General features: G+C 50.2%; 1 protein-coding gene across 1 annotated transcript; it reads left to right on the forward strand.

The window, feature by feature from the left end:
* The first annotated feature begins 4,299 nt into the window (after positions 1-4,299).
* Positions 4,300-11,509, forward strand: TMEM72 (transmembrane protein 72). Its single transcript, XM_058029392.1, has 5 exons — positions 4,300-4,377; positions 8,233-8,299; positions 8,703-8,774; positions 9,462-9,601; positions 9,771-11,509. The coding sequence occupies exons 1-5, from the start codon at positions 4,308-4,310 to the stop codon at positions 10,229-10,231; spliced, it is 810 nt and encodes a 269-aa protein (XP_057885375.1). The 5' UTR covers positions 4,300-4,307; the 3' UTR covers positions 10,232-11,509.
* Positions 11,510-15,550: the final 4,041 nt, after the last annotated feature.

Here is a 15,550-nt window from a genome sequence, read left to right on the forward strand (position 1 = left end):
CTGCCGGGCGTCCCCAGCACGGCTCGCACGGCTGTTATAGCAAAGGGAGGGGCAGCGCATGTAGGGTCCTCTCTTTAGCTCTGCTGGTTCTGTGACTGCAGGCAGCCCTCTGCCATGTTTTTCCCTGGCTCAGGAGCGGAGGGAGGTCTGCCAAGCTCGCCTCAGGATGCTGTCAGTACATTCAGACTGTTCTGGAAAGCAGTGGACCTCGGGGGATACAAGGCAGAGTGAAACTGTGGCTGACTGCAAGGAGATATTCACAGCCAGTGAACTCACAGCTGCAGCACATTGGTGCTTCCAATCGACTGGGTCCATCTGCCATCAGCCTGCTGTTGTGACAGTCCATGTCCCCTCCATGGCAGGTGGCCTGGTGGAAGGAGAGCACAGGGAGGCAGCACCTGGCACCACTGCAAAGGCTCTGGGCAGCTGCTTGCTGGCTCCCTGTCCTCTGGTGGGCCAGGGAGAGCATTGGTGTCTGTCTGTCTTAGCTGGACACTGGTGGGAGCACCTCAGCTGCTGCTGCTCAGAGAGGGACCAAGGCTGCTGAGCAAAGCTACCTGGCATGGTGGTTATAGCTGAGGGCTGAGAAGGTGAAATATCAGAAACCAATTTCCAGAACACTGCCCAAGGCAGTTTGGGAACTGGTTTTGTAGTTTGAGCAAGTTAAGTTAAGCATGTTCCTGTAGGTTTCTTCCAGAGCATGTTTTGTGGTACCCTATGCCCCAGGATAGGATCTCCACCATCTGCATCACTCCTGCAGCATCACCATTTTGCAGAGACAAACATGAGGTGAGTGTGCTGCTCCCCTACATCCCTACTGGGGCAGCCAATCCCAGTGCTGCCTTGGTCACAGGAGAAGGGCCATGGTGGTGATGCCACACAAAACTAACTTGAGCAAAGTGTGAGCAGGGAGAGATGAAGACACAGACTAACACGACCATGAAGCCATAACCCTGAGATAAAGTCCTCTCAAATCAGCCCCATACATCATGGGAAGCGGACTGTAAATGTGAATCCTGGCTGGCAGCCAAAGTGCAAATTGTAAATCCCTGTGCAAGAGAAGTGGTTTAATGTGCTGTGGGGACCACTGCTGTTACGTGTCCCAGAACAGCCTGTGCTGGTGCCTAGGTTTTGCAATGTTGGTTACAGGCTATTAAACCCTCTAAGCTCAGAAGCCGTCAGTCCTCTTCTGACTGCATAAATTCATTCCTAAAAACCTCACTAAAACACACCTTCATTAAGGGTATCATCTCCCCACTTGAACAGAGACAGAAGGAGAAGGGATCCTTCTACCAAGAAAAATCAAGTTCATATGAGGTTGCTTTGTAGGAGCACTAGCCAAAAAAAAACCTAAATGGAGGGAAGGAGTTGCTAAATGGGTGTTGACACAAATGAAGTCTGAGGATACCAGCTCCCTCCATGCTACCCTGCTGGGCAGTGGAGTGAAACACCTAGGAAGAGTGAGTGAAGGGCTTATGCTGCCCCAGGCTGAGGGTCTCTCCACATGGGGGACAAGGAGCCTCAGGAAGGCAGGAAGGCAAATATAGGCCCACTCAGAGGATGGAGGCTGGGCAGTAGCCACAGGAACATGGGGAGGAGATGGGAGTTTTAAATTGTTAATGTATTAATCTGCCTTTTCCAAATAGATTCTGTTCCTCCATGACCACCACCACTGGCACCCATACATTTACATTTATTTCAAACCCTGAGGCTTGTTGCTTTCCAGAAAGGAAACATTGCTGTCAAGGGCACTCAGAGAAAGTCATGTACTTTCTGGGTGAGAGCTCAGTGAAGTTTAATAAGAATGCCAGAGTAAGAGCCCAGTATGCTGCACTGCCCATGGTGGCTAAGAGGACCCCCATGTTGGGAGGAGGCAGCAGCTTGCTGCCTTGAGCACTGCTGGGTGCTGAAGGATGGGTGGTCAGGGCTGCACTGTTTTCTGCATCTCTTCAAGACTAAGCTCATGGCTCTAACTGATTCTGAAAGACTCTTACGTCTTCCTTTCCTCTATTTGCTTTTAAAGTACTTTTCTACTTTTCACATTTGTAAAGAGACATCAATGTTAAAAAAAGAACATGACAGCCAGGAAAAAAGCATCCAGACTGTTTGCACAACCTGAAAGAACCTGCACAACTTGTACAGCCTGGGAATCCCTGAGATTTGCTCAACTGGTTGGAGCATGGTGCTAGTAACACTAAGATTGTGGGCTCAATGCACATTTGGGCCATTTACTTAAGAGTTGGACTCGGTGACCCTTGTGGATCCCTTCCAACTCTGAGTATTCTGTGAATCTGTGTTCTGTAAATGCCAGGGCCTTTAAGCTGTCCTGGTGATTACTGGAGGCAGAGGGTGCTCCTGGAGCCGGCAGCAAAGCACCATTAGAAGGCATGGGGACCACCAAGGCAATGCTCAGCCATAGCAGGCAGGGCACAGGTACCCCTGCTGGGATTTTCTTCAGCCTTCATGTGACCTTCCCTGTTGGCTGTCTCTGATTTCCACCTCTTGGAAAGGAAGGCTCACCACTGAGTCACCAGGTGTGGGAAAACAGGTAGCTCCATCAAACACCCGAGGTGGTGCAGGAGGACAAGAGGAAATGGGAACAGCCGAAGGGTGACACTGACACAAAGCAAAGACATGAGTTGGGTTTGCACCCCAGGATGCTCTGGAAACCCTTCTCCTGTGGGCCTTTCCATTTTTCACATGGTGCGCTATGCCCAAATCTTGTCAGGAATCCCTGCTGTAAAATCTCTGCCACTCACAGCCTTGAGAACATTCAAAGAACCAGTATCAGCAGTTATTTACAGGAATCATGAACCCATTTCATAAGCTCAGGCATTTGACTGACGTGGAAAAATACCAGTTTGAAATACAGACCAAGAAGCCATGGAAGAGAAGCTGTCACTTTGTCTTTGGCACAAGTCATCTCTACTCCCAGAATAAGTCAGTACAACACATACTGGCCAGGCTCAGCTTTGTGGTGTCAGGCAGGTGAGAAGGGATCACAGGGGGACAGGTTCAGCTGGTTGCTCCCTCCCTGCAGGGCTGTGTGTGAGTTGAGCATGATTCACCCAGTCCCTTGCCCACAGCAGCTTCCCAGCCTGTGCTGCAAGGGCCAGGGGCTGCAGTGACTGTCCAGCACAAGGTGAGCTCACTGACCTGTGAACCCACTGCCCTGCAGGCCTGTGCTGCCCACTGGGACTGTGCTGTGCTCATACCACCCTCCATTTGGGACTGCCATGCTGCTGCCCACTGGGACTGTGCTCACAGGACCCTCCTGCTGGGACTGCCATGCTGCTGCCCACACCGCCTCTTCCCTGGGTGGCAGCGGGTGGGGATCAATGGTGACCTCCAGCGAGGTGTACCCTGTTCAAGCACAAGGGAGGGTGGGGCTGGGAACAGAACAGCCACTGCTTTCTTGGCTTGTCCTTCAGACATCCATAGGGTTGCCCCTCTCCTGAGCCAGTGTGTCCTGCAGGAACAAGCCAAGGACTCCCAGGCTGTCTACCAAATCCAAGGCAAAGAGGTCAGGGTACCTGTGTAGCTCATTCCATACGTTATGACACTTGTGGGACCCTGGTGCTGTTCAAATGGCTCTGGTAGCTACAAAACAAAAACATATTTTAATGGTGTTCCTAAAGAAAGAATATCAGATCCCTAGTCTGTGGGACCCCTCTGAATATGACCTTGTCCCTGTGGTTGCACATCAGCACAGACACTTCCCAAGCCGCACTAGATGGAACCTGGATGGCGAGCAGCAGCACGGCCTCAGCTGCAGGAGGCAGTGGGCCCGGGGTGCCCCCCATGACTTGCCACAAACGTGCTGCTCTCCTGCCAGGAGCAAACATCGTCATCCTCACAAATGGTTAACCTGCCGGGAGCCGCACAGCACTAATGACTTCACATTCATTTAATCAGCTTGGGCTTCCAGAGCGTCCACCTCAGGAGCAGGGCAGGCCGTGCACCCATGCTGCCCCGGCCGCACCCTGCCTCAGCAATCATTAATCACCGGCCGAGAGGGAGCGGGCGGCGGGCGGGAAAGGGCCGGGGCTCCACAGCCCCCTCGGGAGCGGCGGCAAGCAGCGCTGACCGCTTCCCCGGGTGGCAGCTCATTCTCCGACCACCCTCCCCTGGGAGGCCCTGTGGAGGTGGCCAGTCCTGCACGCACTGCCCTTTCCTCCAGGAAGGTCACTCAGTCCAGGGAACGAGAGGCTCTGCCTGCTCCTGGGAGCTGCTGGGCTGCGCCTGACGTGGGGGCCCTGAGCCCCAGGAGCTCCTGCCTGGCTGTACCGCAGCCCTCATCCTCCGCCATGCAGCACAAGGCACTGTGGAGCGCCCTGGAGTACACCTGCCGATTGCTGGGCATCTCCACCGCAGCAGGTAAGAGCAAATGCTCTCTGGCTTTGGCACTAAAATGCACCGAGTGGGAGCTGGGACCTCCAGGCTGCCTCCCTGCCTTTGGCGAGCTGCAGCCACAGCCCCTTCCTTTGGGGAGGACAAGAAAACTTCCTCGCTTTTGCTGTGGGACCCAGGGTGGGACAGTGGTGCTTGCCTAGCAGGGTTCTTTCCAAATGCTGTGGGAGGCACAGTGAGACATCGGAAAGGAAGGGCCAACATTCAGAGGGCAAGCTAATGCATGCCAAAAGAAAAAAAAAGTAGAAAACAAAACCATATTCTTCTAAAACAGGCATAGGTATAGACAAGATGTCAATGAGACTGAAAAGCAAAATACTCATGGCTGTGCAAAACTGCCGGGCTACGCTGTGGATGTGAAGATGAAGGAGGAGCTCCTTGTAGTGTGCACAGTGAGATGTCCTGTCCCAGGCAGGATGGAGAGGTTCTGTCCCAGACACCATGGCTTAGTTACAATAAAAGCACTGCTCTGCCTCTCTAGCAGCCTGTCGCAGAGCTGCTCAGAGCAGTTCAGGTTATGACTGCAGCACAAACACCATAAACTCACCCACCTGGTACCTGGGGAGTAGCATCCTTCCCCCCTGCTGCCAGGGGCGGCTTTGGACCAGGGTGTTCTGGGTTTGGTGACACACCCAAGTGCTTGCACAAGCTGAATCATTTGGTTTCAGATGAAATGCAGGAGTTTTGAGCCAGGTGTCAGACACAGTGTCTCACTCAGGGGGATGGAACACCATTGCACAGGGAGCATCTCCAGGTGGGACTTGAGGAATCAGCTAAAGCAGAGGGCTCAGGGGTTGACTCTGGCACTGCTGCTGACTAGCTGTTATGGAACAGGACAGGCAGCACTCTCTGCCTCAGTTTCCCCATCAGTAAAGCAGAGATCAAAGGGTCTGATTTGTCTAAAGGCTGGAGGGGTGAACCAGATGTTCCTGGTGAGAGGTGACTTGACGTGATGCCTGTGGCTCCTGTTTCAGAACCCCAGGGATTTCAGAGCCAGAAATCAGAGTAAGTCACAGCGGGCCCTCCTACCTTTGTATTTCCTTTATGAGCTGCAGAACGTCATGAAGAGGCACTTTGCTCAAACCAGGACAAAGTAGAAAGCACACAGGTCAGCTGAAGTGTGCACAGGTTCCCAAGGACACAGCTAGGGTGATAGAGGCTCTGGAATGTGCTTTAAAGGACTGATACTGATAACAGGCAGAGAGATCTAAGTCTCTGAGTTTATAAAACTCCCAGCAGATAAGTGCATGTTGTGAGGATACTGCAACACTGGGAGATGGGACACAGCGTTAATCAGAAAATGCACATCACTTAATTTCTTCATCCCTATCCATTTGAGCCCCCATGAGCCTCACACTGCTCATATTCTCACTTAAAACTCCAAGGAAATTCATAGAGACCTTTCTGGGAGAAAATGTGAGCTTGTTGCCATGAGAAAACTGATGCTAAACCAACAAAACTAAAAGTAGTTTACAATGTAGAAATGTGTTAGTGGAATATCATCTTTCCTGCATGTTTTCTTTTCATCATTTTGCAGCATCTGCACATCTTTCTTTAATTTTTCTTTAAATGAGCATTGCAGTTATCTGTCTGCTTAGCATCAGAGCATGGAGGGCTGCACTAGAACTCCCTGGGCTTTTCTATAGGTCTGGTGCATTCCCAGTATCACCTGACTTTCCCAAAAGGCCCGTGAAGACTGAGATGTGCCTGTGTTTTATTCCTCTGTGTATTTCAATGGAGTAAGAAATCAGCTTGATGCAGTGTTTAGTGCCTGATGAGGTGTGTGAGGCTTTTGAATGAAATGGAAACCATGCAGAAGAAATTCCCATGGGTTTTGTTTGAAAAAAAAACAACTATGAAATGGAGAGTGCATCAGCCTCGCTAATTGATTTTGAGAAGGCCTGCCCAGCTCTTTATGCTGCTAGTAAATACAAGTTACCCACATGATACAAACCTCCCCTTCCCCCAGGATCATGGAGTGTATGGCTCTCTGCAGTGGTGAGGCTACAGGGCTTCCTTTGAATCAGAAAATGGCTAACTGGTCTCATGGCAAGTTAGCAAAGAGTTGTCAAACAGCCCTGTGTGATTTGCTGCAGGGTTTTCAGCATCTCTAGGTTAGTGATTCCAGGCCTTGTGTTTTTTGCATCTAGGAAAGATTTCCTACTTATTTCTTAATTCTCATGCTTTCAACCATTTAATTCCTAATCATGTGCCTTTGGCCACATGGTTTGGACAAGATCCAAATCAAGGCAGTGACTAGTCCAAACAAACACCTCGAAACAGCTCTTTTTTTCTTGCAGATTCTTCATCCAAACAGCTTTGTGGATAAAGCAGAAGCTGTGCAATAGGAGGAAATCTCCCCATCCAGAGCGAGGCTTGAGCTAGCAGCCAAGCTGTAGAATTCTGCATTCATCCACAGACTGAATGAATGAATGAATGAATGGGAATGAATGAAGTCCACATTTGTAGGGAAGATTATAAAGAATGGCCCTCAGTCACAAGATAGTAAAAGACAGTACTCTGCATGTAGGATTACACAACTCTTGCAGCTTCACAGCCCTCTGATGAGGCTGATTTCCCTGTGCTCTGCTCAGGGCTGGAAAGGCAGTGTAGAAGGGTGGCACATGGGCCCCATAAGTTCCCTTGGCTGACAGGGGCCAGCAGCTGTAGGAGACGCAGGGAAAGCACAGAGGGATTTCTTTCAGCCCAGGTGGGAAAGCTGACCCTTGGCATTGACTACACTGCAGTCTCGATGGACACTGAGCTGTGTCCTTGTTTGGGGGCCTGGTATCCTTCTCCAGATGGGGCAAACCACAGCTCAGAGAAATGGATCTAACCTGCACCTCAAACCTTGGCCAGTGTGCATGGAGCAGGAGCAGTGGTGAACTTCCTGAGCACCAGTGGGCTGCTCACTGAGGGGTGGAGGCATCAGGTGCAGACAGGAAATTGCTCTGGCTATGAAAGCTGGGCTTCATTCAGCTCCACACTGCTGACACTTGTGCCCTGTGAATTGTTATGTACCGACCAGCTTGCTGCAGCTGGTGTGAGCCATTATGTTTCTGCTCGATTCTAGAAATAATCTTGAAGGGAACTGAAGGATGTTGAAGAAAATTTTCCATCCCCTGAAGCTATTGGCCAATCCATCAAAGATTTTAGCCTTGCTAATACTCTTAATCCCCCTAAAACTGACTCCCTGGTGCTCTGTACTGGCTGAGACACTGAGAGAACTTTCATTCCCTGGTTTTAATCTGCCTGCTCCCATTATATGTTTTTGTGTTTGGCTAGCAAAGGATCCTGATGCTATGGCTACAGCCCTTTGTGAAGGCAGCTGGCACAGCTGCCCTGCTCTGCAGCCACGTGTTGGGTGCAGCAGGGAGGCAAGGGAGTGGGGTTGGCAGGCACTGGGAGCAGAGGAGGATGGGCAGTGGGCCTGTGGCAGCTGGGATGTGGCAGTAAGGGCCATCTCAGAGTGGAATGGTCACAGGACACTGCTGCTTGCCTCCCCCAGCTGTCCAAGGCCAGCTGGTATTCCCAGAGCACCTTTCCCCAGCCCACACAGTGGCAAGGCTGCCATCACAGGGGTGCAGCTGGGATGGGTTTCAGGGCTCTGTGTCAAGGGCAACACTCAGCTCTGACTCCTCTGGGTGGGTGCGTCAGCATGAGTCACCGGTGCTGGCAGTCCTGACATGCTGCCCTGCATGGAAGAAGCTGCCTTGCTAGCCCCTGGGGAAATGGGAACATTTATTCTGGGAGCTGGTTACTAACCCAAGGGAACTGGGATTGAACTCTGCAGTCAGCATCTTTCCTGCCTTCTCTTTCTAGTGCTGATCGGTGTGGGCATAGAAACTCTGCAGCGAGGACAGTTTAAAAGCCTGGCTTTCTATCTGCTGTGAGTATTTTTGCCCTTGAAATCAGAGCTAGCAGGGGTGACAAGGTCAACCCCACCACCATATGTAGCACCAGACTAGACTGCAACAGCAGCAGGAGACAGTGTCCAAGGCTTTGGGTATTTCAGATCTCCATATTTCAGAAAAATAAGCTATTTTTGTTAGGAAAAGAAATGCTACTGCAGACTCAGGCAGGCCAGAGGCAACACTGGCTGCAAGTTGATTCCCCATGGGGCAGGAGGGCTGTGAGTTTTCAACAAACCAGATAAGCAGAGGGTGTTCAGACCCCTGCATACAGACTGTGTTGAGAACTGGATAGTAAATTCTGGCCCCCTGTGCCCTTTCTGCCCACCTGCAGAACATACTCAAACACAGCCCTGCTCCCCTGACAGCTCCACCTTTCAGTTTTTCAGGGGTTGCAGTTACTGTCTGTGAAGGCTTCTTCTTTATCAGTTTGTTCCTGGAGATGTGCTTCACGTGAGTAGACCCTGCCCACTACTCTCCAGCCACGGTGGGACCTCCCAAAGGCACCTTGCCCCTTACAGCAACACCAGATCTGGGGGAGCTGCAAGTGCCAGACCAAAGGTCCTGCCCCCAGTGCCAAGGCAAGTGCACTCAGACAGGGGGGAGGTAAATGGGTCCATGGGCACAGCCATTTAAACCTGTGTTTTAACCCAGGCTTGTGCCCTAATTTCCTGAGCATCAGCACAACAAACCCTGGTTTCAGCATCTGCTTAACACAATGTGGAGGCACAAGGTACCAGGGTTGGAGGAAGACCCAGATCCCCAGGGTGAGCTTCAGCTCCCTCCAGAGACAGCACAGAAGTTAAAGCTAAAATGTCAACAATCCTTATGTCCTTTTCAGAGGCTGAGCGCTGCTGCTGTCTTCTAGCAGAAACTCAAAAGTCCTTACAGCTTAGAGGCATCTCCTTACTTGTATTAGCAGGCACTTGATTAGTGAGGCACTGAGATGCTGGCCTCTGGCAAAGGCTCTTCTCCCTGCAGGAGATGTTCAGGCTTTGCTTATCTTCCCTGAAAAGCACATCCATCTTCTGACAAATCAGACTGAGGATCTGCACATTTAGATGGGTTATGGTTAGGACCAAATCTTCTTGGCATGTGGTTGGTGCCTCATGCCACAAGGACCTCTCTCTCTTTCCCCAGTCACAAGCCTGAATTCCTGGCACAGGCCTTCTGGAAGCGAGCTAGATGCCCAGGGAGCTTCCAGAAATTCCTGGGGTACACGCTGCTCTCAGTGGCTTGCTTCCTGCATCCCGTCCTTGTCTGGCATGTCACCATCCCTGGTAAGAAGCTTGGGTGGGGAGTAGTGCAGATGGAAGAGGAGAATGGTCTGGTGAGGGGTGGGGATGTGCAGGGAGCTGGGCTGGTGGCACTGGGCTAGCCATACCAAGCACTGCTTGGCAAGGCCTTCCCACAAGCCAGAGCCCACAGCCAACATATTCTTGTCCCCAGGGTCCATGCTGGTGCTCACTGCCCTGGCCTACTTCCTGCTGAGCAAGAGGAGGAAGAGCCCAGGGCACAAAGACACGCATCCCCAGGCGGGTCACTACGTGGACCCTTCAGGCACTGAGGCAGCCCCAACCATCATTGGTGACACTGAGCAGACCTACACCTTCCACGGGGCCCAGAGGGAGCAGCACCGCTCGTTTCTGGGCCATATGAAGAGCATCCTGAAGGGCAGCAAGGACAGCAGCTCAGCCCCAGACACTCCTGTCCAGCCAGCAGCCGTGCCAGCGCCTCGCAAGCAAGTGCACTTTGAGGAGAAGGTGGTGCAGATCATCCCCTCTGTCAGCGAGGACGTGGAGGATGTGGAGAGTGAGGCTGAGGAGACCACATCAGACACAACACCCATCCTCACCCCACCTGATGCCCCCATCATCATCGCCCCTCTCAGCTCTCCTGGCCTCTTCTGAGCCCTCAGCAGGACTGAGGACAGGACAGCCTGCTGCTACCCTGGAGCAGATGCTCCAGCAGCCAGCGGGCCCAAGGAGGTGGCCCTTATTGCCTTCCGTACTTTGGGGGTGACAGCTGTGCCACCCCCTCTCCAAGGGCTGCCTGCACTCCCTGGTCCCCTGCATTGTGGCTGCCAGGGCACAGGTGGGGTTCAGCTGGGGTAGTGCCAGCACAGTGAGGTTTCTGCTCCCACGGCCTCACCTGTGTCACCCCCTGTGCACACCCCTCCGTGCTCACACAGCTCTGACATCACAGCCACGGCGTGTGCCTCCCTGCTGGCAGACTCAGGCAGCAGGAGTGGAGATCTGTGTGCCCTGGAGCAGCCTCTGCTGGGGCACTTGTGTCTCTCTGGCCTCACTGCACATGGCAGAGCTCAGGGCTGGGTGAATTCTCACTGCACATGGCAGAGCTCAGGGCTGGGTGAATTCAGCACAGGCACTGCAGCCTGCAGGTTCCCTCTCAGCACCTGCACCGCTGCAGTAGCTTGAGACATGCAAAACATATTTGTGAGGTGGGCTGAGACCAAGCACACCCCTGGCATTAGCACCTGCTTAGTACCTCCCCAGGCACTCTGAGACCAGCAGGGAAATCATCTCTGGCCTTGGGGACACCTAAGCAGGAGCAGAGGCCTTCCAGGTGTCCCGTGCTTGGACAGCCCGCTTGAATTAGAAGAATTTTGGGATGATATGGAAGCCCAGGTCCTGAGGTTCAGCACCACACTGGCACAGCAGACTATGTGTAACTCCAATGTGTGTAATTATGGCCCCCAGAGGGCAAAGGCAATAATAAAATTACCATACTGTCCCACCAGTTTCTTCCATGCCAGCTCTTCACTGAACCCCTTAATTCTGGCTTAATCCTGGCATAATTTCTGCCTTTTGAGGACCATTCAGTCATAATCAAGCATTTCCCTCCTATTCAGCTCCCACCTGAGGACATGTGGGAAGAGCTCAGGTGGCTGGGTTCCCTTGGACATGGGACAAGAAGCCATACTGTCACTGCTGTTGGGATGAAAATCTGTAAATGCTCTGAGCCCAGACACATAGCACTGGGGGGAAGTGATGGAAATTAGAGCAAGTTCCTGGGACCTGCTAGATTATTTATAAGGTAGAAGCCAGTTAACTGGCTGTTTTTCTTGTAAATACCTCATTTCTTTTATTTAAGATCTGATCTCTCCAAGGGGCAATCACCATGTTCATTTAGGAAAGTAGGTCAAAGTGTAATCAGAAGGCAATTGAGAGAAGAAACCAGTGCTGCTTTTTAATAAACTATTTTTAAGTGACTTCTAATTTGTGATATGGATGAGGAAGAAGATGAAAGATATTGACTCACAATATTTGACTGCCTGTGTTTAATACCAAAGCTGTTGCCAAGAGCAGTTTATGAAGGGTTACACACACTTGTCAGTCCTACAATGAGACATAAACAGAAAACTTTCTGTTGCATCACCAACATTTAAAATATCAATCTGCTCTAAACATGATACATGGGTTAGAGACCTCCTGTTTCTGGCTGCAGAAATTAACCTCCTATCCTGTCATGGTGTGCTGGGGAGGAGTCACGTACACACGTGCCTTTAGGGTGGATTTGCACCTGTGAAAATACCTTCAGAAAATTATGCCAAGTTAACACTGCACAACTGATAGCAGCAAGCCAAGATGCAACCACAGCTTCACCCTCCACCTCGTGTATTCATCACATTAGGAGATAAAAAATAAAGCTCTTTTCCTCTAAACCTAGTGGCAAACATACCTGCACCAACCAAGGTCCCAACCCAGCCATGCTAACAGGATACCCACCCTGGCCTACTCTGCCCAAAAAGGCAGAGCTGGCTCCCAGCTTCACCACACATCTGCTCTGCAATTAAAGCCACTTTCATCTGCAAAGTCAGCTTTCTGCATCATCCAAGGCCCTTCTTTGAACATTGCTTAATTAATTGCACACAGGGAGATCAACTTCATTGAACAGGCCCTGCTCCCAATATATGGAGCAATCTGCTGACTAGAGAAAGATTGTATTGCTGTAGACTCTTCTCCTTAGCAAAGCTCCTGGGCAGCCAGGGTGGGAACAGATGCTCTGCCAGATTTCATCCCTCAGCCCTTGCTCAGTCAGCCAGCCCCATGAGTTGTACCCGTGGGGCAGCACAAGGGGTGAAGCAATGTGCTGGCAGCACCTTTGGCACTTGGAAGTTTGTAGGGAGCAAATTTCATTTCTGTGAAGTGCTTAAAATGCATTTGCAGTTTTTAGAGCTGCACAATTAAGTTTCCATTTTTCGGCTCATCTTTTAAAAGTCTGTTGTAGGTCTCCCTTCAGAACCAAGAATGGAGGAAGCTACAGGTGAGATGTTTTTTCAGGCTTCACAGAGCCAGCATGGACCTGGTTGCTTTTCTTGCTTGCTCTCTTGTGTTGGCCTGGTTCTTCTCCAACCCCACAGCTAGCTAGCTCAGGAGATAAAGGCTGGGAAAAATAATCTTCTTGTCTTTTTTGTGGTATTAAATTGCCTGTTCAGCTTAGGTCTGTGGCTGACTCACCCTGGAGTCTGCCAAGAGTTTGCATCCATGCTGGGGAAGTGGCTGCTCCCCCAGAGGCAGACAAGCTGCGCCTCAAACAGCGCCTGAGCTGCTTCCCAGGTTCTCCCTGCCAAGGAGTCCATTTGTATATCCCCTCTCTGCTCCTCACCACCCATCCCACCCCTGATGCCACCTTCTAGCTCCATCAGTGTACGGACCTGTTAGCCCAGAGGAACAATAATTAGGAAAAAGAAAGCAGGTGGCTATCTTCCTGGGTAATGAGCCAAATAAGTTCAGGGAGAGCCAGCCACAAATTAAGGGGATGGAGGATAAAAGAATCTCTTTCAGAGTCAGCAGGCTGTTAGAGCAGCTCAACTGCTTAGAGAAACAAAGCCTCAGGCATTCTTTAAAACCCAGTGCAGAGGAAATGTTCAGCCTCAGGGGGTGTCAGATGACTTTGCAGAGGCCTCAGAGATTATTCACTCAAGTGTGCACTTCTCTGTTGGCCCCACTCCCTACATCTAGCTGTGAGAGCCATCCCAGGGGCTACTGAAAGCACCAGAGATGATGTAGAGGGCTGTGGGGGGTCTGTATGAGAAAGGCTCTCATATATGCATGGTAATTGGAGGGAAAGAAAAAGAGGGAGAACTTGATGCTATTAACTTTGCAGTGCAGTGCATTTGAATATGAGCTGCCTGAACTGTAAGTCCACACACCACTACATGAACTCTGCTATGTAATTTTTGCCTGCATTGCAAAAATTCATTACTTGGCTGGTCCATTGAGATTAATTCACCGAGTTAGAGTGCATAAAGCTATAAACTCCTGTGGATTCACATACTGAAAGGAAATGAGATGCATCATCCAAAAGAAATACATTTGTAAGGTAAAACTCTGTGAGGTAATCCCGGCAGAAATTGTTTCCTTCAAAATTTCCACCAAAGATTCCCCTGCATCAGGAAAAGTTTGCCTGCTTTACATGTGAAATGGAACAACTCTACAATGTTACTTGACAGCCCCCATCAAAACATAGTAAACTGGTATGTTGCAAACAGTTATTCCATTTTAAGTTTCATATGCAGGAAAACCAAATTTTGGTGCAAGCTTCACTTTACAATTCCTCTCTTCTGATGCACAAGCAGTTGTTGCAGGGCCCTGAAGACAGGCACACTCCCTGCCCCACCACAGCGCTCCCACCTCGCACCAGGGGCTGGGATGGTCACCCTCCTAATTCCCCAAATCCCCACTGGGACTCTGGTCCCTCATTTCTCTGAGTGCTGCTTCATATTTGAAACATGGAAATTAATGTTTTACCCAAATAACAGCAGTATTAGGAAAATAAAGCACACTTGGAGAGAAAAGTGCTCCGTTTCTGCAGTGTCAGCAATTGAAATCAAAAATGCCCGGCTTGAGTTTGTAACTGCAGCACTCACATCAGCAAACACCAGTATCAGCATCAGTGGCATTGGTGGCTTCTAGTATTGAGTGATATCCACATGCAGGAGAGGACCTGTCTCCACTAACACACCTGCAACTCTACCACTCTTCAGCCCTGCACCTTCTCCTGTCCCAGCCAGGAGATTCTCCCATGTGCTGGGACAGAAATGCAGTTTCTGTTTTGGCTGGCCTCCTGCATTTTTTGCTGTGAGGGAAGTTACAGAAACCAAAACTAGATCCCAAACCTGCCTGGGATTTCTTGGAGCTGTCAGCTCCCTTGTCTGCTTGGCATGATGCAAAAGCAGGAATATGACTTGCAGCCACCATGTATCAGCTGACATACCACTAATGAGATGACTGCATAGGTTATATCCTAATGAATGTTTGAGGTACCTCTTGGTTCTAATTCTAGGCAATTATTCACTCAGCATGTGACTTTATTGAATCTTGTTTTGAGGCTCTAGGCAAACACCAGGAGCCAACCCAGGTCTTTGGATCACAGACTAAAGAGATAGGAAATAAAAAACTAAATGTTGTTTATTTCAGATGTCAGATAGGAAATAAAAAACTAAATAAAAGGGAAAGAAAACAAAAAAAAAAAAAAGGGAAGAGTAATATTTATTGGGAGCTCCTCCTCAGCACATCCTGGACTTCCTACAGCTCAGGTGGAAGGTGAACAGCATCTTAACATTAATCCTTATCCCACTCTCATCTCTTCTTTCTACCAAGCCACTTCTTCAGCCCAAACTTTTCCCCTCCAGAGCACTATTTAAAAGGAAATACTGTCTTGATCAAGTCACACTGAACAAAGTTGCATGCACTGTGGTGTGACTGCACAGCTCCTTCCTGCCCCTCCCTCTCCAAAGCCCCTCTGTAAGAGTGGCTGTGTTTGGTACTCGCCAGATGCCCAGCTTTGGTCACCAGCCCCCAGCGCCCTGCTGGCTCCACACTCCCTGGAGACACACGCTTGCAGCTGCAGTTTTGGATGAGGCTTTCAGCACTGCAGAGGGAGCTCACATCTTCCAAATTGTGCCTAGAAGGAAAGAAGGAAGCAGACACAGGGAGTCTGTAACATAACTCGTTATGTTTTTCCAGGTTTTTTTTGGCAAACCTCACCTTCCAACTCTTCCAACTGCCTGCTGACGCAGTATGTAAAAAAAAACCCCAACACATAAAAATCATTTGTGCAATAAAAAAAGCAATTTGGGGTTTTTTTCAGTTATGTTTTTGCTAGACTGCCTTACTTCCTTCAATAGCATGAGAAGGCAGAAGAACACAAAAAGGTTTTATTGTGCACAAAACTGAGGGGAAGAAGATTTTCTACACTGTCTT

This window comes from Melospiza georgiana, chromosome 8, assembly GCF_028018845.1.
Source record: "Melospiza georgiana isolate bMelGeo1 chromosome 8, bMelGeo1.pri, whole genome shotgun sequence".
NCBI lineage: Eukaryota > Metazoa > Chordata > Aves > Passeriformes > Passerellidae > Melospiza > Melospiza georgiana.